We start from the raw sequence: 20,575 nt of genomic DNA on the forward strand, positions 1-20,575 counted from the left end.
GTTCATAATCTAATGGGGGAAGATAAGAAGCACATAAACATATATAAGCAAAGCTGTACACAGAATAGGAAACAATCAACAGAGGGAAGGTAGTAGAATTAAGGAAGTCTGGGAAGGGTTTCCTGTAGAGTGTGGGATTTTATCTGGGACATGAAGAAACTGTGTGCATCTGGAATGCTTCCCTTAATTAGAGTGTGATGACTTGCATGTAGGCAAAGGACTCTATATAGCTGAAACTTTTTATGGTCACAGATGACCAGATTTTACCACATACAATTTTGTGGCAAGGTCCTTCTAGAACAGTGTTTTACTGACACAATTTTTCGGGAAAACTTTACCTAAAAGAAGACAAATTGTCCCTGGGATTTTATTGACCTCAGTTTCAATGAGACAGCTTCCTGGTCATCTTCCTTATTTCATCTCAACATCAAACCTGAACTAAGAGTGCAAATCTTTCTTGGGTTTTTACAGTCCTCCAGGCACTGGCTGTACTAAAGGGGGAAAAGGGAAAGTAAGTAAAAACAAATTAAACAAAAGGGTCCAGAAGAAGATAAAACAGAAATCCTAGGGCTTTCTTTTCCCTTCTAGAAGGGCAAAGTCTCAAAAGTTTTCTTTTGGGTAGTTCTCCTAACATGGCCAGTACTAAGGGAAAAAGGGGAACTAAAGCAAAACAATGTTGTGGAGAACAAGTCTTAGCAATCTTTCACAAACCTCAGACTTGTCTACTGATTACATTTTTAAATTACCTTTGGGTTTATTCATTCCTATTTTCCTTCAATTTGTCTGCCTAACTGCTGTACTTCACCTCTTCCTTTTCTTTTTTCATCACTTTTTTTCATGATTAGATCTAAATTTAGTTCTACTGCTTAGTTGTCACTCAATAAACATTAAGGGCTTACTATGCATTCAGGCACCCAAAAAATCATTTTAACTCACTGAATAAGATGTCTCTTGGTAGAGGATCTTACGTTCTCATAATTATTTTTCATAAGTTAATAGATACATTTTTTTCACTGTTCCTCTTCTACTTTATTATACAACTCAAGTGACCACTCAATGATTTTCCTCATTTTCCACTGGGGTTCCATAGGAAAATATTGCTAGCTCAGATAAGCTGCTTTTCAGTCTAGATTGTTTTGATTACATCACTTAACCAGAAGGTGGTTGCATCTTTCACAATCCTTTCCTTAAGCATCAGTGGAGCAAGAATTGGCTTATAACGTTAGGAGAACTGAATTCTGGTCCTGGTTCTATTAAAAACTTACAATGAACAAACCAGGTTCTTTTTGGAGGGAACTATAAAATCTAGTGAGGCAGCTAGGGGGTGCAGTGGATAGAGCCCTGGAGTTAGGACCTGAGTTCAAATGTGGCCTTATTTAGTAGCAGTGTGACCCTGGGCAAGTCACTTAACCATGTTTGCCTCAGTTCCTTATCTATAAAATGAGCTGGAGAAGGAAATGGCTAAACCACTCTAGTATCTTTGGCAAGTTGGACACAACTGAAATGACTCAATAACAACATAGAATGTGATTCTCGGACTAAGCTATTTTAGTTTCTTTCCTGTCCCAGTGTGTGTGTGTGTGTGTGTGTGTGTGTGTGTGTGTGTGTGTGTGTGTGTCCCAAACCCCCAGTGATGGGTGATGGAACCTGAGCCCCCAGAAGAGGAAGTCCTTCAGTTCTTGAACTTTCTCATACATTTTAGTAACAGAGACCCTGAACCTAATGAGGGCTGGAGACATAGAGGTACAGGAATCCCAAGACTGTAGTTCCCTTCGTGAGCCATCTGGAAAAGAATTCATGGACTCAAACATTGTTAAGGTCAGGGTGGTAACAGCTTTTCAGTGGGCAAGAGTTCTTAGAGAACCTGTAACCCTATAGGCGTACAGGCAAAGTTTATATAGGATATTCTATAGTAAAATATGTGCCAAATATGCTAATTAGGTAATTCAGGGTAGGATTGGGGACTGGTTAAGGAGTGATTAGTTCTTAAAGGAACATGCACTTTTAGTATGGACTGTGCAGGTATTTTACCCAGAGTTCATTGGGAAATAGCCCCAGGGCAGGGTACATGGAGGTGTGGTTTTAGGCCTGAAATGTCACTAAGTCAACTAACAATCAAGACTGACTAAGGAATACTAGGCTGCTCTCATTAATGTCTTGTCAGACAAGATAAATGTAAGGGAGTATATGTATGTCTAAATCTAGGATTCATATGATTGGTCAGTGAGTAGTAAATGTCACTATAACCCAGTGCACAGCCAGTTCAGCCAGTACACAGCTGGTTCACACTAATAAGTTCTATAGGTGCAACTGGCTACTGTAGCAGGGAGATAACTGGGCAGGTTGTTCTTGGGATAGGGAGAAACTGCTTGGGACAGTGTTTTGAGGCTAGGGAGAAATGTGATTTTAGGACTGGGGTCCAAGCACATGCACCCAAGCACCCCATCAAACCCAGTCCCTGGTATTCACCTTTTAACTGTCCTTTCATTATGGCCCTACCATTTAATTCCTTTCATTGTCCGTACCTGGTCCACTCCAGGCTACTTGCTACTCCTTGATTCCATCCAGACCTTCCCATAGTCTTCTACTGTGTACACATATCAATCTTACCCTCATTAAATTTTACAGATTCAGTAGGAATCTTGCTCGCTTGTATTGCTGTCACAAATACTGCACATTTACTGAAAATCTCGCTGCCCATCTGTGTATAATAAAACCTCACTACCCTCATTGGAGGAAGGCTTGAGTGGTCAAATTCTTTGGAGGGAGACCTGTCCTATACCCTTGCATCTCCCAGTTCCTAGTACCCCAAAACACATCATAAGGACTGACCCCTTCTCTCAATCTTTATTGCTTATTTTTATGCTGTTTGATTGAAAGAGGCAAACAGGCTTGGTGATATATAAATTCATCTTGTTTATTCCATTAGAGCTAGCAGATACATGATCATGGAGCCAGAAGGAAACTTCTGTCTGATACAAGAATGACTAATCATATGTTTTAGGGCAATTCCCAACTCAGCATGTCTATGTCACTTAAATTTATGATTCCCATAATATGATTAACCATTTTATGAGAAAGGAATTTTCTTAATTGAATAGGTGGTAAAAGCAATAAGTGAGTTGGCAAAATGTCAATTGAAATTACGACCCATGATTTATCATTAACATGCCATAACATAGTATATGTCCAGAAAATATTAAGATATGGAAAAAATCCCATTATTCAAGATAGTATCTGGGGTTAAGGGTCTCATAAAGAATGCTCTTTAGTCAGCCCCATCTGGCCCTGTTGACTTCAAACAGGAAGAGAGAACAAAGAAGCTGTTTGGTCCAGGCTTCTTCTGGTTGGTTAATTCAGGTTCTGGACCTTATTGAGGTTATTAAATTTACATTAAATGATCATCAGCTCTCACGGCCATTTCCTATTCATTGCTTTTGTTTGTCTTCCCTTTCATTCTAGGCTGGTAAGTTTCTTAAATGCTGGTTAAAGGGAAATGGGACTATACTTAGCCCTGGTTCTCTTAGTGCCCTGGGCAAATAAATTTTTATCCCTGGCCCTCAGTTTTACTTTGGAAGATGAGGATCTGTGACATTACTTCTATCAAACTCTTACTGTGAGGAGAGCCCTATGTCATTACCAAGTCCTCTACTCCTGACTTAGCTCTTCGGTTTGGCTGTATTTAACTAGCTTTAACTTTCTTCACCTAAAAGAGCACACTATCAACCTTCTCCATGACATAACTGTCAGAAGAATGCCACTCCGTCTCCCTTTTGTGCTCAGAAATACTTATTTCACCCTAGACTGGCTGTGAGAAAGCTCCCAGGTTAAAAACAAAGCCGCGTCAGTGCATTTAACTTTGGCCAAGACAACTGCCAATCAGGCAACTGGGATGGAAGCTTTCTTTCACACTGATGATGATAATAAGGAGAGCCTTTATAAAGCACTTTACAGTTGGCAGGGTCTCCGGATCGCCTGAGTTTTCACAGCCTGACCCCCGGCTTCTCAAGCCTCTGCTGGAGCCCCACTTTCTGCAAGGCGCCTCTCCCCGTCCTCCTTCAATCTCGGTGCCTCCCTTCTGAAGGTAGCCCTCTTTTATCCTCTTTGGACGTGGCGGTAGGCGGGTCGTCTCCCCCATTGGGGGAGGGCAGGGATCACGCTTTTTGCCTTGCTTTGTATCCACAGCAGTTGGCACCGTGCTTGGCACAAACGCTTCATTTAATCCTCAATGACCTTGGGAGGCAGGTGCTTCCACTATCCCACTCTTAGATGAGTTAACTATAAAGCCCAGCAAACTCTAGCCCCGGGGGCCGGGCTGACCGAGGAGCGGCCGGGCAGGGAGGGGAGGCCGGCGGCTGGGGTGGGCTCCGAGGCCGGGCACCCTTATCCCTTCCGTCGCTCTGCTCGGGCCAGAAAACGCGGCGAAATCTCGCAAGGGGAGCCGATCTCCACACACAGGCCGGTGGGGGGAAGGGAGGCCACAGCCGTGCAGACGCAGAGAAGGCGAGCCCAGGACCTCTGCGGCCAGAGTGAAGCCGCCTGCGGGGCTCAGAAGCGGATAAAGGGCGCGAACGTTCCCGGATGGAAGATGGCGGCCGAGCGACGCTCTGGCAACCTTGGGCCCCGTGCTGTCACTCGATGGCCGGAAGTCTTCCGGACACGCGGAAGCGGAAGTTTAGGTGGTCGGCGACCCGGGCTGTTAGCTGCCGTGTGAGGCCGGTCTCAGAGAGCAGCCGGTGCGGCTGGCCGGGGCAGAGTGGGGCGGGACAGGACGGGAGCGGAGCGGAGCGTGTCAGCCGCTCACTGGAGCGGCAGCCGCAGCAGCTCCCGCCCCCCCAGCGCCGTCGTGGTCGCGGGCGGAGCGTGAGTCCGGCTCCGGGATGGACAGGAGGAGGGCAGGAGGCGGCTGCGGTGCCGCAGTTGCGCGCCGGCTGACAGGTACGTGGGGAGGGCGGGTGGGAGGCGATGCGAGGGCCGCGGCCGATCGGGAGGGGGCTGGGCGAGGAGCGGGGAGCGAGGCCTGCGGGCCGGGGCAGGGCCGGCGACTTGGGCGGCCCGGCTGCTGGCCTCAGTTTCTGATCTCCGCAGAATGGGCGTCGCGGAGGGAGCCCGCCGGAGCGTCCGTGCACGTGCTCCCCAGGCGGCGGGCGGAGTCTGCTGGGTCACCTTGAGCCTGTGCCGGCTCCGTGCCTCAGTTTACCCAGTTGTGAGGTGGAGTTGGTGATGGCTTCCCGGCTCTTCTCCAGTTCTGGCCGGAGGGCAAGCTTTCCGGGGAAATGTTTCGAGCCACCTCAGTACTGTGTTTAAGTTAGTTGTTCGCTGTTAACATCGAGTGTTTAACATCGCAAGCCCTTTGAGGGAGCTTTGTTTGATGTCCACTGTTGAAAGTACGATAAAAGTACAAAAGTGGGGAAAGCTGTTGGCTGACATTTCTCTAGCTCTTTAAGGGTTGCAGAGCACTTGCCGGTGTTGTTGCCTCTGAACTTGATAACAAGCCTGTGAGGTGCGGGCTGTTACTGTCCCCGTTGTACAGATAAGTAAACTGAGGCTGAGAGAGGTTAAGTGACTTTTCCCGTGTCACCCAGACAAGGGTCCGAGTCACAGTTTGAATTCAGACTTTCCTGATCTATCCCCTTCCCTACTTTATTTTAGACCACACTTTATGTAAGCAAACAGCGAATACCAGAGGTTTGAGGGCAGGACTTGAAAAGGTCTCTAACCTTTGGAATTGATGAGGCCTTAAATAAAAACAGGGCATGCATATTGTTTCTTTAATCCCGTAGTTTGTTAGCCAGATGCTGGATAATGAGGTTTCGTTTTCATATTGCAATGACCTGGCAGAGGCTCAAGGTTTGCGCTGCCAAAGGTAGTCATTTCTGTGATCTGGTCTTGTCTGTTGGTTCAGATATAAACTTAATCGCATTTTGCATCTTTTGCCAAGTTTGGAGGTTAGCATAGCTTTTCTGTTATCTCAAGTTCCATATTATTATTTCATAAGTTCAGACACAAAGGGAGATTTTCATTCTTATAACAGGAGTGTTGCAGTTTTGATCTCAGAATGGCCTTGTAAAAAGTGTCAACTTTTCATAAAGAATTTTTGAAGGCCTGCAGTTGCATGATGATTGCACTTCCCATTCTGCTTGCACAGTCTTTAGAATTCCTCTTAATGCATAGTACCACCAGTAGTCAGTTACGCTAAACAAGCAGCACTTTGTACAGCAATTGAGTCTTATTTTCAGTGGCTGTTAATATATGTTTGTAGAAGTGCAAAGCATGTAACTTTCGTTTTTCGTTGAAATTGTTAAGACATCTTAATAAATGGTTGTTGCCCGTTATTCTGATTCTCCAACAAAACAGATGCCATTTTTATTCTCAGAAAACCAAAATTATGGTAACCCTCACTATAGCTTTCTCTTTCTTCATTTGGCTTCCTTCATCTATGTTAAAACCTATTTAATACAATGAAACTAAGTTGTATCTGTATGATTTGGCTCTACTGTTTAAATAAAATTCACCATAATTGTACTATTAAATTTTTATACTTACATTTTTCTAGAAATTCAAAGCACTCCACATATTATTAATGTTAAATAGCTGTTTATATAAAACTGATAAAAGTGATCTGGCTAGGCCCAGAATTTGTTACTGCTTTGCATTTAGGAGGCCATACCACTGTAGTGTTCTCAATTCTGCTGTGTCAAATTGCAAGTTATTGATTGACAAGAAAGCTTTATGTTTCTAAGATTGCACTTGTCACCTATACTTCAAGAGCTTTTGAGAGGAAAAAAAATTACTTAGTAGGCTACCTGTTTTTTTCTTTTTTGGTTTGTTTTTGCCAAGCTTTTAACTGTATGTGTGTCTTCTGTGATAGTAGCAACTTTCCCTTTCCATCTCTCCTCTAACAGATTTTTGCTGACTTTTTGTTGGAGAATCAAGAGTGGGGCAGTCTCTCCTCTGAGAACTGATACTCTATAATTCATACCTTTTCTATTCATTTCTTTTCCCCCCTCCCCTCTTCCTATCTTACTTCCTTAAAGCATATGGACTGTTTTTATTGTAGTACCAGGGTTTCTGTATATAGAATAGATAAATTATTGATATGTAGATTTATTTTCTTCGTTCAGTATGGCACAAATTTAAAGCATTAATACAATTTTATTCCAAAAAGCTGTCCATTTTTCACTACCCTCATATTTTCCCCCTAACCCCAGTCTCCATGCTTTCTTAATAGTTTATCCCATTTCCATTCCCCTTCCCCCTCCCACTATACCAAGTCCTAGCTTGAACTTCCTTTTAAAAATTTCCATAGATTGTCTGTCTCATTTGACCCCTCGATGTCAGTTATAATCGCCCATCTTTTAGTTTTTTTAGTCCAAATTTGTTTTCCCCATTTTCTCCAACTATTTTCTCAGTTAGCACAACTTGGGCTTCTTTTACCCTTTCTGAACCCATGAGTACTCTAAAAGGATCTGAGTGCCAGTGATGGTAACCACCTTAGGACTTTCAGCTTCCTCATTAGTATATATTGACTTTAAAAATTCAATTTTATTTTCAGTTCTGAATTCTGTTCTTTCCTCTCCCCTCTCCCCCAACCACTGAGAATGCAAGAAATACAACACCCATTCTACATACAAAGTTGTGGGAAAGCATTTCTATGTTAACTATGCTCAGGAAAAAGGAAAAAAAAAGACAAAAAGAAAGAGGAAAAATATACATCTCAGTCTGCACTGAGTTCATCAGTTTTCTATCTGGAGGTAGACAGCATTTCTCATCATGAGTCCTTTGGAATTGTTCTGGATCTTCTTTTCCAGGTGATTATCTTTACAGTATTGCTATTACTATGTAAATTGTTCTCATTCTGCTCACCTCACTTTGGATCAGTTCATATGAGACTTAAACCAGATTTTTCTGAAACCATTCCCTTCATCGTTTCTTAATTCCATCACGTTCTTGTTTTGTAACTTATTTAGCTGTTCCCTAATAGATGGACATTGCTTTGGTTTCCAATTCTTTGCCACTTCAAAAAGATCTGCTTTAAATATTTTTGTACATATAGGTCCTTTTCTTTTTTCTTTAGTCTCATCAGAGTATTGTACCAACTTTTTAAGGTTACATTTCCAGACTTTCATTTCTGGGCTATTGTTTCTTCCCCATTATTCCAGGCCTACCACAAAGCCTTGTACATGGTAAGTACCTTGTCCTTTGTTGAATTGAATCTTCAAGCAAATGGTATAATGTCACTGTTTACAACCTCTAATTATAGTGTAATCTTTCTGGTTTCATTTAAGCTAGTTATGTTTTTATTTTAGGACATATAAATTTGTCATGTATTAATGACATAATTGACTACATAAAAAACAAGAATAATAAAATTATGATTGTATCAGTAGATGTGGAAAAAGAAAAAAGCCTTTGATAAAATACAGCACTTATTTCTGCTAAAAATATTAGGAAGCAAGAAATAAATGGACCTTTCCTTAACATGGTAAATAGTACGTATCTAAAACAATGACCTTCTAAGTCAACCACTTTAAAATTTGTACCAGTTCAAGGTATTTTCCTTCCCCTGCTGCCAGCCCAGTTTCTTAATAGAATGTGGAGAATCTCCAGTGCAAGGAAAAGCAACCCTCCCTTTGACTTCAAGCCTCCTACCTCCTGCTGTACCTGTGTGTTCTCCATTTAATGATGAACATTTTCACACCAGGTCATACCCTTGACATGCCAGTAACTCTGAATTCCTGTAGATCATTATCCAAATCCTACTCTACCTTCCCTACAACCTGATATTTTCACTTCCACCTTCCTCAACACTTTTGCACCAAAGTTTTATCCTAACTCCATCCAATCCTTCTGTCATGCTCTCTGGAATACCTGCCTGTTCCATAGGCAACAAACTTCCTTTCATCTTAAATTTATTCTTTTTCCACTCATTCTATCTACTAGCTTTTATTGATTGAATGACAGGCTCATGACAATGCTATTGTCACTCGCAGGAAAACACCGTCCCAGTGTCATCAGTGCCTATACTCCTATCATGGCAAACCCTGATGAAGTCAAAGAAAAATTTTATGAAGACCTAGAAACCCTTATCCTCAATGTGCCATAAGAGGACAAGCTTATAATTCTGGGTGACTTTAATGCTAGAGTAGGCCCAGACTACCAGACTTGGCAGGGAGTACTAGGGAGGAGTGGAGTTGGAAACAGCAACAGCAATGGTCATTTACTGCTGAAGACTTGTGCAACGCGTGACCTTCTCATCACCAACACTGTCTTCCATTTACCTAAATGCAATAAAACTTCATGAGTGCACCCTCGCAGCAAACACTAACATCTAATAGATTATGTGATTGCAAGGAGAAGAGATAGACAAGATGTGAGAGTGACAAAGGCAATGTGTGGTGCAGAGTGTTGGACTGATCATAGACTTATCCTTTCCAAGCTAAATATTTGCATTCATCAAAAGTGCCACCCCCCAAGGCAGAATGACTACCAGAAGAATTAATGTCAGCAAATTAGAGCTCTTCTCTGAGAATGAACAGTTTGTTGTTGACTTGGAGGGAAAGTTGAGCCAATGCACAGTTGGCAACAGTGGAGCAGAAAAGGAGTGGGCAGCTCTCAGAGATTTGGTGTACAGCCCTGCATTTGCTCATCTGGGTCAGAACACTCGCAAACACCAAGACTGGTTTGATGAAAATGATGGAGAAATTCAGAAGCTGCTAAATGAAAAATGAGAACTCCACAGGATTTATCGGCAGGATAGTTCATCCACTTTTAAGAAGGCAGCATTTAATTTCATCAGGAGCAAAGTACAAGCAAAGCTTAGAGAGATGCAAGATTTCTGGCTCAGTAAGAAGGCAGATGAAATTCAGTTTTATGCTGATAGTAACAATCCAAAGCACTTTTATGATTCCCTGAAAGCTATTTGTGGACCAAAAAACTATGGTGCATCACAACTACTCAGTGCTGATGGAGCCACATTGATTAGTGATAAGGACATGATCCTAGAGAGATGGGCTGAACACTTCCATAGTGTTCCCAACAGACCATCATCAGTCAATGCCGAGGCCATTGACCATTTACCTCAGTTGAAGTCAATCCCTCCTTAGCTGAACTTCCAACTGAAGAAGAGGTTTGAGCACCTGGTGCTGATTCTATTCCAGCTGAGATTTACAAGATAGGGGGACCATTGCTCATCCAAAAGCTGACTGAAATTTTCCAGGTTACATGGCAAGAAGAGGTTATCCCCCAGGAATTCAAGGATGCCTCCATTGTCCATCTCTATAAAGGTAAAGGGAATAGATTATCCTACGACAATCACAGGGGCATCTCTTTCTTAGTCATTGCTGGCACAGTTCTTGCTAGAGTCCTCCTTAATAGACTCATCCTTCACCTGGAAGAGGGTCATATACCTGAGAACCAGTGTGGCTTCAGAAAGGGCTGAGGAACAGTCAATATGGTGTTTGTTGCCCGACAACTCTAGGAGAAATGCCAGGAGCAGAACAGAAGTTTGTACACAACATTTGTAGATCTGACCAAGGCCTTTGATACTGTTAGTCTTGAGGGCTTATGGAAAATTATGTCAAAATTTGGTTGCCTGGAGAAGTTCATCAATATTGTACGTTAATTTCATGATGGCATGTTTGTCCAGGTTCTGGATAATGGACAAAGCTTTCATGCCTCCCCAGTCACCAGTGGAGTGAAACAGGGCTGTGTGCTTGCTCCCATACTTTTTAGCATGATGTTTTCAGCCAGGTTGACAAATGCTTTCATTGAGGATGCACACGGCTTCAAGGTCAACTACCTTTTTGATGTTAAGTTCTTCAATTTGAAAAGGTTACAAGCCAAGACCAAAGTGGAGGGAGTGATGGTGCATGATTTTCTGTTTGCGGTTGATTGTGCACTTAATGCAGCCTCTGAAGTTGAGGTGCAACAAAGTACGGATCAATTCTCTGCTGCCTGTGTTAATTTTGACCTAATAATTAACACCAAAAAAACACAGGTGCTCTATCAGCCACCACCACACCATCCATGCGTGGAACCATCAGTTACAATAAATGGAGAAGTTTTGAGTGTTGTGGATAAGTTCATTTGCCTATGTAGTGTACTTTGCAGGGAGGTACACATTGACAATGAGGTTGATGCGTGCGTTGCCAGAGCTAGCTCAGTGTTTGGGAGGCTCTGAAGAAAGGTTTGAGAGAGAAGAGGTATTAGACTGACTACCAAACTGAAGCTCTACAGAGTTGTTGTGCTGCCCTTATTGTTATATGCTTGTGAAACATGGATGGTCTACCAGTGCCATGCCAGGAAACTGAATCATTTCCATTTGCACTGTCTTAGGAAGATTCTGAGGATCACCTGGCAGGATAAGGTACCAGACACTGAAGTCTTTGCTTGAGCTGAACTGCCAAGTATTCAAACTATGCTTCAGAGGGTGCAACTCCCATGGGCTGGTCACGTTGTTTGAATGCAAAATGTCTGCTTGCCAAAAAGACTATTTTTATGGAGAACTCGCATGGGGCAGGTGATCACGTGGCCAAAAGAAACGATATAAGGATGCTCTCAAGGTCTTTCAAGAACTTTGGATTTGACTGTGCAACATGGGAGACACTGGCACAGGACTACTCAGCATGGCGTGCCCACATAAGAAAAGGTACTGTACTCTTTGAGCAAAGCAGAATTGAGATAGCACAAAGTAAATGCAGGATGCGCAAATTTAGAATATCCACCCCAAATATTCATACGGACAGCTGAGGACATTCTTAGGGCAGCAAGGTGGTACAGTGGATAGACCACCAGTACAGGAGTCAGGAGGACCTGAGTTCAAATCTCACCTCAGACACTTGACACTGACTAGCTGTGTGACCTTGTGCAAGTCACTTAACCCCAATTGCCCCATCTTGGGTCATCTCCAGTCATCCTGATGAATATTGGGTCACTGGATTCAGATGGCTCCGGAGGAGAAGTGAGGCTGGTGACCTGTACAGCCCTCCCTCACTCAAAACAAAGTCAAGTGCAAGTCTTGTCATTATTTCTCTGATGGCATGGTCTTCTTCTGGCAAGGAAGGGCAGACACACCCATATGGACTATCTGTTCCCAACCTGGGGTAGAGCATTCTGAGCTCGCATTGGTCTGATCAGCCACAGTCAGACACACTGAAATTTCACTTTACAATGATGATGTCATTTTGGTCTTCTTCAAAGACGAAGGACAACAAACAACCAGTTGACATCACCTAGTAACCTTTCTTCCTTTGAGGTCCATATTTACCACCCAATCAAAATCCTTGTAGCTGTTGTTTACAGACCTCCAGATCACTCTCCTTCCTTCCTCAGTCAGTTCTATACAATTTTCTTCTGCTTCTCAGTTCTGGCCTCATGGAACTTCAGCATAGATATTGATTTTTCCCTCAAATATACTAACCACTCAGTTCCTCAACCTACTCACCTCCTATGAGCTAATCTTCTACCTCATATCAGCCACACACAAAGATGGTTATTCCTTCCCTTGATCTTGTCATCACTCAGTCCACTTTTAGGAATTCTGAAATTTCTTATCCTACCATAATCCATTGGCTTTTCACACTTCTCTCTCAATCTCTCTCTCTCCCCCTATTTCCCACCCTCTTTCTCCCTCCCTTCCTCTCATTCCTCTCTCCTCTTATATAATCCTACTCTTCTTTCATACTGTGATCTCCAGTCCCTTGAGTCCTCATTTCTCTCCTGGGCCATCTCCTGCACTAGCCACTTTCTCTGCTTTTCCTCATCGTGAGCCCTTGGTGAACTAATTCAACTCTACGCTCTCTTGTTCTCTTGAGTCCCTAGCCCCCTTATCATATCTCAGATTATGCCCAACCAGACCTCAGCGTTGGATCACTCCCACTGTTGCTTTCTTGCCTGCACATATGCTGCTAAATGAAAGTGGGTGAAATCACATACTGTTCTGACTAGGTCCAGTATAAATTTATGTTATATTATCTCAATTAGGTCCTCACTGCTGCTAGGTAAGTCTTCTGTGTCTTCTTTATCAACTCACTATCCCACTCTACTCAACACCTCTTCTAAACCTTTTCATCCCTCCTCAAACCTCCCATGGTTCCCCATTCCCCCACTCTCTCAGCTGTGAACCTTTTCTCATGTTTTACAGAAAAAATTGAGGCCATTCACTATTAACTCCATTTTCTTTTACTTAGATGGCTTCTGCTACTCTCTTCTTCATTCCTGTTTCACATGATGAAGTGATCTCCTTACCAAAGCTAACCCCTTTTCTTGTTTAAGTGATCTTGTTCTATTCCATCACCTCCAATGGATTGTTTTCTGTGTCCTCACCACTCTTTCACTTATTTCCTTTTTTAAAATAGTACTTTATTTTTTCCAATTATGTATAAAAACAATTTTTAGCATTCATTTTTATAAAATTTTGAATTCCAAATTTTCTTCCTCCTTACCTCTCCCTCTTCTTCCTAAAATAGTAAGCAATTTGCTATAGGTTATATGTGTGTGTATTTCCTTTCCTTCTGCCTACAAACATGATCTGCTTGTCTCAAATCTTTCCCCATTCCAATCCATCCTCCATTCAGCCACTAAAGTGATTTTCCCAAAGAGAAAATCTGATCATGTCATCCCTGCCCCATACCCCATGAGATCCAGTGACTTCTTATTTCTTCTAGAGGCAAATGTGAAATGCTCTAGCATTCAAAAACCTTCATAGCTTAGCTCCCTCCTTTCCAGTCTTGTTACACCTTACTTCCCAACACTTCCTCTTCATTGCAGTGATACTGGCCTCCTGGCCATTCTACAAAAAAAGATACTTTCATCTCTTATTCCTGGGCATTCCGTTTGGCTGTTTCCTATGTCTAGAATGCTCTCCCTTTTCTGTTCCGACTATTGACCTTCCTGGCTTCCTTTAAGGGCCAACTAAAATCCTACCTTCTACAGGAAACCTTCCCCCACCCCTCTTATTTCCAGTGTTTTCCTGTTTTAAAATATTTCATATTTATCCTGTATGTAGCTTTTTTGTGGTTCATTCATTTCAGTTGTATCCAACTCTTTGTGACTACATTTAGGGTTTTCTTCTCAAAGATACTGCTTTGCCTTTTCTTTCTCCAGCTCATTTTACAGATGAGGAAACTGACAGAAACAGGGTTGAGTGATTTGCCCAGGATCACACAGCTAGACAGTTTCTAAGGGCATATTTAACTTAGGTCTTCCTGACTCTAGGTCTGACACTCCATCCACACTGTACTAACCTAGCTACTCCAAAGTACATGGCTTACTTTGCATATATTTGTTTGCACATTGACTCCCTTATTAGATTGTAAGGTCCTTGAAAGCAGAGGCAGCCTTTTGCCTCTTTTTGTATCTCCAGCACTTACCACAGTGCCTGGCACATAGTAGATGCTTCATAAATGTTTGTTGAATTAGATCTAAGCTAGAGATCTTTTCAGTAAGATCAGTGGCAAAGCAAATATGTCTATTGTTATTGCTCTTTGACACAGTGCTAGTAATGCTAGGTATAGCACTGCAAGAAAACCTACTTAAGAGAATAAGCACAGGTGAAGAAGAAACAATTACTGGTTTTTTGCAGATGATGTGATAGTGTACTTTGAGAACCCTAGAGAGTCAACTAAAATTCATTGAAATAATCTTAGCAGAATTACAGAATATAATTTTCAGAAGCAAGTGAACCTAATAGCCTAATGTTTGAGAAACCAGAAGGACCCTCCTCCCCCCCCCCCGCCCCCCCAATTACAAGAGTAAGGACTCATTATTTGATGAAATCTCCTGGGAAAACTACATTGCAGTGTGGCAGAAATTAGGTTTAGACTAGCTACTCTCATCTTATACCAAGAGAAGCTCCAAAAGGATAAATGATGTAGCTATTGCTTTTGAATTAATAGTGACATTTGGGAAATTGCTTTTTTTTTTTTTTTTTTGTCATAAGGAGTGTATTTTGAAATCATGATATTTGTTTCTGTCTGAGGAAATATCAGTGGAAAAATACACTTTGGAGGAGATATATATTCTTTAAATCAAGTAAAATTGATAAACTTTTATTTAAACAGTTTTTTGTAGTGCTGTTTTATCCTTTCACTTTCTCTTGGGTTTTGTTTTCAGACATCTAATTCTGTGAGCACTGTCTTTTTTCAGTTTCTTTTGTGTATTTTTTTTTTTCAGATTCTATCTGTTACAGTGATTGCTAGCCCAGATTTTTCAAAATCTCAGATTATCTTTGGCCATTTCATGAGAGTGTTATAAAGTTATTTTAGAAAGAAAAAATAATAAAACAATACATGCCATTCACCATTTTAAAAAAATGGGGCAATGAATGCTAAGAAATTAAAATATTAAGCTCCTAATGAAAATACTAATTTTGAATTTATTGCATTGTAGTATTAGATTTTTACTTAAGCTTCCCATCTTCATTTTGTAGAATTTGGTTTTGTTTTTGTAGAATTTAGTTTAGTTATTTTATATATATATATATATATATATATATATATATATATATATATATATTTTATAACTGAATATTTATTAGATGGCTGCCACTTGAAGTAGGATATTAACAAAATGTAACTGTTGAGAGAGTGAGGTCATAACCAATGTTTGTCTGAAGTCACGTCATCCATGTGTAAAAATAATTTTGCTATGTGTACCATAGTCAAGTTTCTGGATTAGGAGATTTAGTTCTGACTATACTTATCTCATGTCACTAGACCAAGAAAGAATGCCATAATGCATCTCATATATCGTCATGACTATTTACTAGTTTTCCTTTGAACTTTTATAATTGAGTGAATTATTTTACGACCATGAAGATACACATTGTATGGGGAATGTTGACTAGGGTGCTATTAGTAAACTCTTACCTAATAATGAAGCTCTTTAGAGTAGGGGAAATTGTAGCAAGAATAATCCAGGAATATTACCTTCTTAAAATCTCTGCATACTTTCTACTAGGATGCCATGATATAATGAAACCTGCCTGAGATTCATTGTACCTGTTTTCTAATCCTCTGACTATATATTTCTTGCCTTCTGCAAATAGTTTTCCTAAGTTTGTTTCTTGTTATTTTTGTTGTAAAATGAAGAGGTTGGACTAGACTGTTATTAATAGCCCTTCTGTCTCTAAAGTTTACTTCTTTTATTCCACCACTGTAGATCTATTCATTAAAATTTTTGTTTATTTTAGCCTTGTTTTTCCATCGTTATCAAAATTAAAATGATAGATAAGGTGGCCTAAGTTCATTGTGCTCCTGATAATCCTTTTCATATTTATAGTTGGTATTTCATAGTATCCCTTTGAAATTAAGTGATGTCACAGCACTAAAAAATACTCTTGTTAATGACAACAACATGTAAATGAAAACAGTAGCAAAAGATCTTGTCGGTTTCCTTGCCTTAAGTCTCTCCCTGTTCCTCCACCTGGTCTACTTTCTGCTCAGCTGCCAAAGTGATCTTAAGCAGGTTTGACCTTGTCACTTTCTCCCCTCCCCCAGCCCCATTCTAGAGGCTTCCTATTAACTTTTAGAATCAAACATAAGATCCTCTGGATTTAAAACCCTTAAAATCAATTTGTTAAATTTTTATGAAGTGTCTACTATGTGCCAGGCATTCCTTAATCTAAAGGAGCTTAATTCTAATGGGGCAAGACAACACACAAAAGGAAGCTGAAAAGGCGAGGGGAAGGTTGGGCTATCAGGTAGTACCCTGGTGCTTGGGCATAATGTTCCTGAAACCAAAAATGTTGCTGAAGGAAAAATGGAGAGTTAACTGGAAAGTTTAGAAACTTCAGAGCCCTCTACAAAGGAAGGCTTTGGAAGGAGTTTATTGTTCCATCTTCCAGCCCTCCAATATGAGGGGAAAGGCAACTGAAGGAGTTGAAAAAGGTGGGGAATATCAAAACTGAGTTAATTAGCATGGTGATGAGAGTTCTGTTAATCAGTTTTTCCTGGGTGATGGTAGCTGCTGATGGAAGGTGGAGAGTTATCTGGAAAGTTCTAAGAGATAACCTGGCCCCTTCTTCCTTTTTTTACACTTTATGTCCCCTCCCTCTCCTCTTCCCCTTATTCTCTGATACAGAGACTCTTTTACAGGACACTCCATGTCCTGAGTCTGGGCATTTTCACTGATTGTCCTAGTTTCCTCCTTCAAGTCTCATTTAGAATAACCTCGCTTTCTGCAACAAGCCTCTCCCAAGTCTGTGTCCTCCATGTTTAGTGCATAGCACATGTATAGTAGGTGCTTAATAAATGCTTGTTTATTTGTTTACTTCACTAAAAGTTCTCTGAACTAAAATTAATTGCAATGATTAATTATGGTCCTAGCAAACAGTATGAATTATGCATTGCCCTTGGTAGAAAGATGGGAGATTACCATTGTGGAAAGGGTCATGATGGGTCAGACATGGTTATTTTGGTTGGTTTTGCTGAATTGTTTTTCTTTGCTATTTGGAAGTGTCTTCTGGAGTAGAGTGAGGAAGTTATGTTAGGAAATGCCTGTATTATTTTAAAAGCTGTTAATTAAGAGAACCACATAAGAAATATTTTAGGTTTGACTATGTCAATTATTGATCCTTTGTTGACCATCTTGTACATGCTAAATACTATACTGTGTTGCATGCCATCCTTCACAGTCATTCCCTTGTTTTGCCTTCACTTTTGGTACTTTTTCCTTCTTAAAAGACTTAACATTTAAAAAATATGATTTTAAAATTAAATCTGATGCTTTTTCCCCCCACTTAGGTATTAACTCCAGAATGGAAATTCTGATTGCACTGTGCCTGTTTATCTCCTCAGCAAAGGCAGATTCTAAAGCTATTACGACATCTCTTACTACAAAATGGTTTTCTACTCCGTTATTACTAGAAGCAAGGTAAGAAGCATGGTTAGTTCTTTGACCTATCTGAGTTAAACAGAAAATAAATTTGACAATGGATGTACAATAAATCATTCTGGAATTATCATCATCAAAAGCATTTATTAAGTACCTTCTCAGTGTAGAGCTATGCTATACAAAAGAAATTGGTTACTGCTTTGTGGAAGAAGTGATGTGGCATAGATATTAATACAATATATGAAGTAAAGGTATTGAATAAATTAGATTATTTACATTGTAACTAAAGGTTAGAAAGAATTTTATGTCAGTGACTCCTATTTGGAAAACATTTTCTGAGAAAATAGTTGATAAAGAAGGTTTGAAAAGATGGACAAGGAACGGTATTGTAGCATAAAGACTTGGGAGGTCATAATGAACAAAGGAAAATTGAGTGAATTTAGTTCATTCCCAATTGTTTAATTATGTTTAATTCCAGTGCTTTTTGGGTTCCTTCCCTCTGCTCTCTGTGTGCTTAGTACTAAGCAGTATCATTAAATTTTACAGAAAGCCCGTTTTTGATGGGAATGAAACAAGTAAAAAGAGAAATGTAGGCATGTTGCCACTTTAGTGGGGCTCAGTGTGGTGGAAGGAAGATTGTGAATTGTTAATGTTGTAGTCACTTTATTTCACTAAAACCTTGGGATTCTTATTGTTGGCTATATTTTGAAGTGATCATTATAGTTTCTTCTCAGCTTAAACTTTTTTGTTATTTTTACATTTCCCCTTAATCCCAGAAAAATTTGAAAGACTTATTATGAAATACTGTGGGTTTTTTTTAATGTAGGGGACAGCTTGCTTGACAAAGGAGAAAACACTAATTGGCTTTTTTGGAAGTCCTTCAGACTTGGTACGTGGTCCCAAGTCAGTTGCTTACTTAACTCTCTTGCCCCTCACCCTTCTCAGTTGTAGTGTGATAATGCATACTTATTCTCTACATGTCATAGTGATTCTATGATATTTCAATGGAACATCTCATTATATGGGAACTTCTGCTACAGATCATAACCCTTCCATGCTTTTTCATCCTGTGTGATTCTTGGCCATGCCTCCCATAAATAAGTCTTACAGAGTTTTGGCCTAACATACTGAAGGCCTTCTTTCAGATCTTTTAGTATTTGATGGTAGATAGTTTCTCCAGCAGTTCCTCAGCTTTTGTGAGTCAAAGATCTCATATTTTGACCTCCAGTAGTTAAACTAATGTTTATATTTAGTCTCACAAATGTGTTTTTTTTTTTTTAGCAGCCCTATCCTTCCCTCACCCCCCAACACCTTCCACCTCCTTTCTCACTGTTCCACTGATGTCACTGAAGAAGCTGAAGGAAGGGTTGTATCAGATTTATAACTTTTATTTTTGTTTCATGAATTCAAAATTTAGAATTAATCACCTGCTGACTAGCTTGCTGGTGACTGGTCTTACCAAACTTAGCCAGGTCTTTGGATAGCAAGCATAGTCTTTCCCAGGCACTGTTCTCAGTGCCCGTCTAGTTGGGTAGAATCTGCCAGAAATTGTATATCACTGGCATAACCTTCAAGAATCCAAGGCTACCTCGATGCCTCGATGGTACAGAAGAAGACATATGTGGAATATATGATAATGAAGAAAGAACCAATGCATAAAATTTTTGGAAGGGTTTGAGCCCTTCATATACAGAAGGTATATTAGATGTAAAATGTTCTTATAAACATTTTTCAAATAGTGCTCAGTGAGACTCTGGTGTTCTTTGGCATGTGTATTGAATAGTTTTTGTGAGCAAGTTTTGATGTTGATATTTTTCCCTCTATAAAACAGTTATTGTGAAATTGTATATGGGGTAAAAATACTTGTTATAATTTTTCATTATAAAAAGTGCTTGACTTTATTTTGTTTGATAATTTTCCCAACATCCTTTTATCCTTCGTGTATTATAACCCTCAAGTTCCCTAGACCAACATTTTTGTCTGCTGTCAGTAGAATTGTACAGGCAGAGAGTGTTCTTTGGACAAATTCGTTTGGAAAACACTCTTAATAGAGTGTTAATATAAGTGACTAACTTAAGGTCCCTAAATGTTCTTGGCATAACTGGATTACTTCTTTTCCTGATTGTTTATATTATAATTTTAAGGACTTTGTCTAATTTCAAATGAGTGAAATTGGCTAACATCTTGTTGATAATCTTTATCACTATTCAATTATCCAATGTTTCTTGATAATATGCTTAAAACTTATGGTGAACTTGCGTTTCATTAACTCATATTTTTACTCAGTCAATGTAGCCTCCATATACTAAATAGTGCCTTGTAGCCATTTTTTCTAAGAAACTTGGGAAAAAAAACTTATTTATAAAATATTGTGTTCCTAAGACTTTTTTTGCTTCTGAAGTGAACCCAAAAGCCTTTTTGAGTTTTTGAAATGCCTTAACATAAATTTAAAAAGAACATTAGCTGCTGGATAGTCCCAAACCACTTGATACCCACTGTTTGTAGACTGTGCCTAGCCTGGCCAGAAATTTTTTCATATTTTCATATTGTCATCTATCACTATTTTGGGCTTATCCTTTAAGGTATTAAGAAGGGATTATGTTGTGATTGTCATTCTTGGTACTTTTATATATTTGCCGTTTCCAGTTTCTAGAAACCTGTATCTTCTTTATTTTTTTTCCTGTCATAGATATTCTTTATGCCTTTTTTTCTTCCCCTCTCCCCACAGTAATTTCTCCAA

General features: G+C 40.1%; 1 protein-coding gene across 3 annotated transcripts in view; it reads left to right on the forward strand.

The window, feature by feature from the left end:
• The first annotated feature begins 4,684 nt into the window (after positions 1 to 4,684).
• UGGT1 (UDP-glucose glycoprotein glucosyltransferase 1) overlaps positions 4,685 to 20,575 on the forward strand; it is a 100,915-nt gene continuing 85,024 nt past the window's right edge. For 2 of the 3 annotated variants that reach the window (XM_072613479.1, XM_072613480.1), the window contains exons 1-2: positions 11,396 to 11,650; positions 17,745 to 17,874. In XM_072613479.1, the coding sequence (XP_072469580.1) occupies positions 11,443 to 11,650; positions 17,745 to 17,874 (338 nt within the window). In that variant the 5' untranslated portion in view covers positions 11,396 to 11,442. Of the gene's footprint in view, positions 4,939 to 11,395; positions 11,651 to 17,744; positions 17,875 to 20,575 lie in introns of those variants that run through there. The other variant, XM_072613481.1, reaches the window with a different exon arrangement.

The sequence above is a fragment of the Notamacropus eugenii genome, chromosome 5 (assembly GCF_028372415.1).
Source record: "Notamacropus eugenii isolate mMacEug1 chromosome 5, mMacEug1.pri_v2, whole genome shotgun sequence".
Taxonomy (NCBI): domain Eukaryota; kingdom Metazoa; phylum Chordata; class Mammalia; order Diprotodontia; family Macropodidae; genus Notamacropus; species Notamacropus eugenii.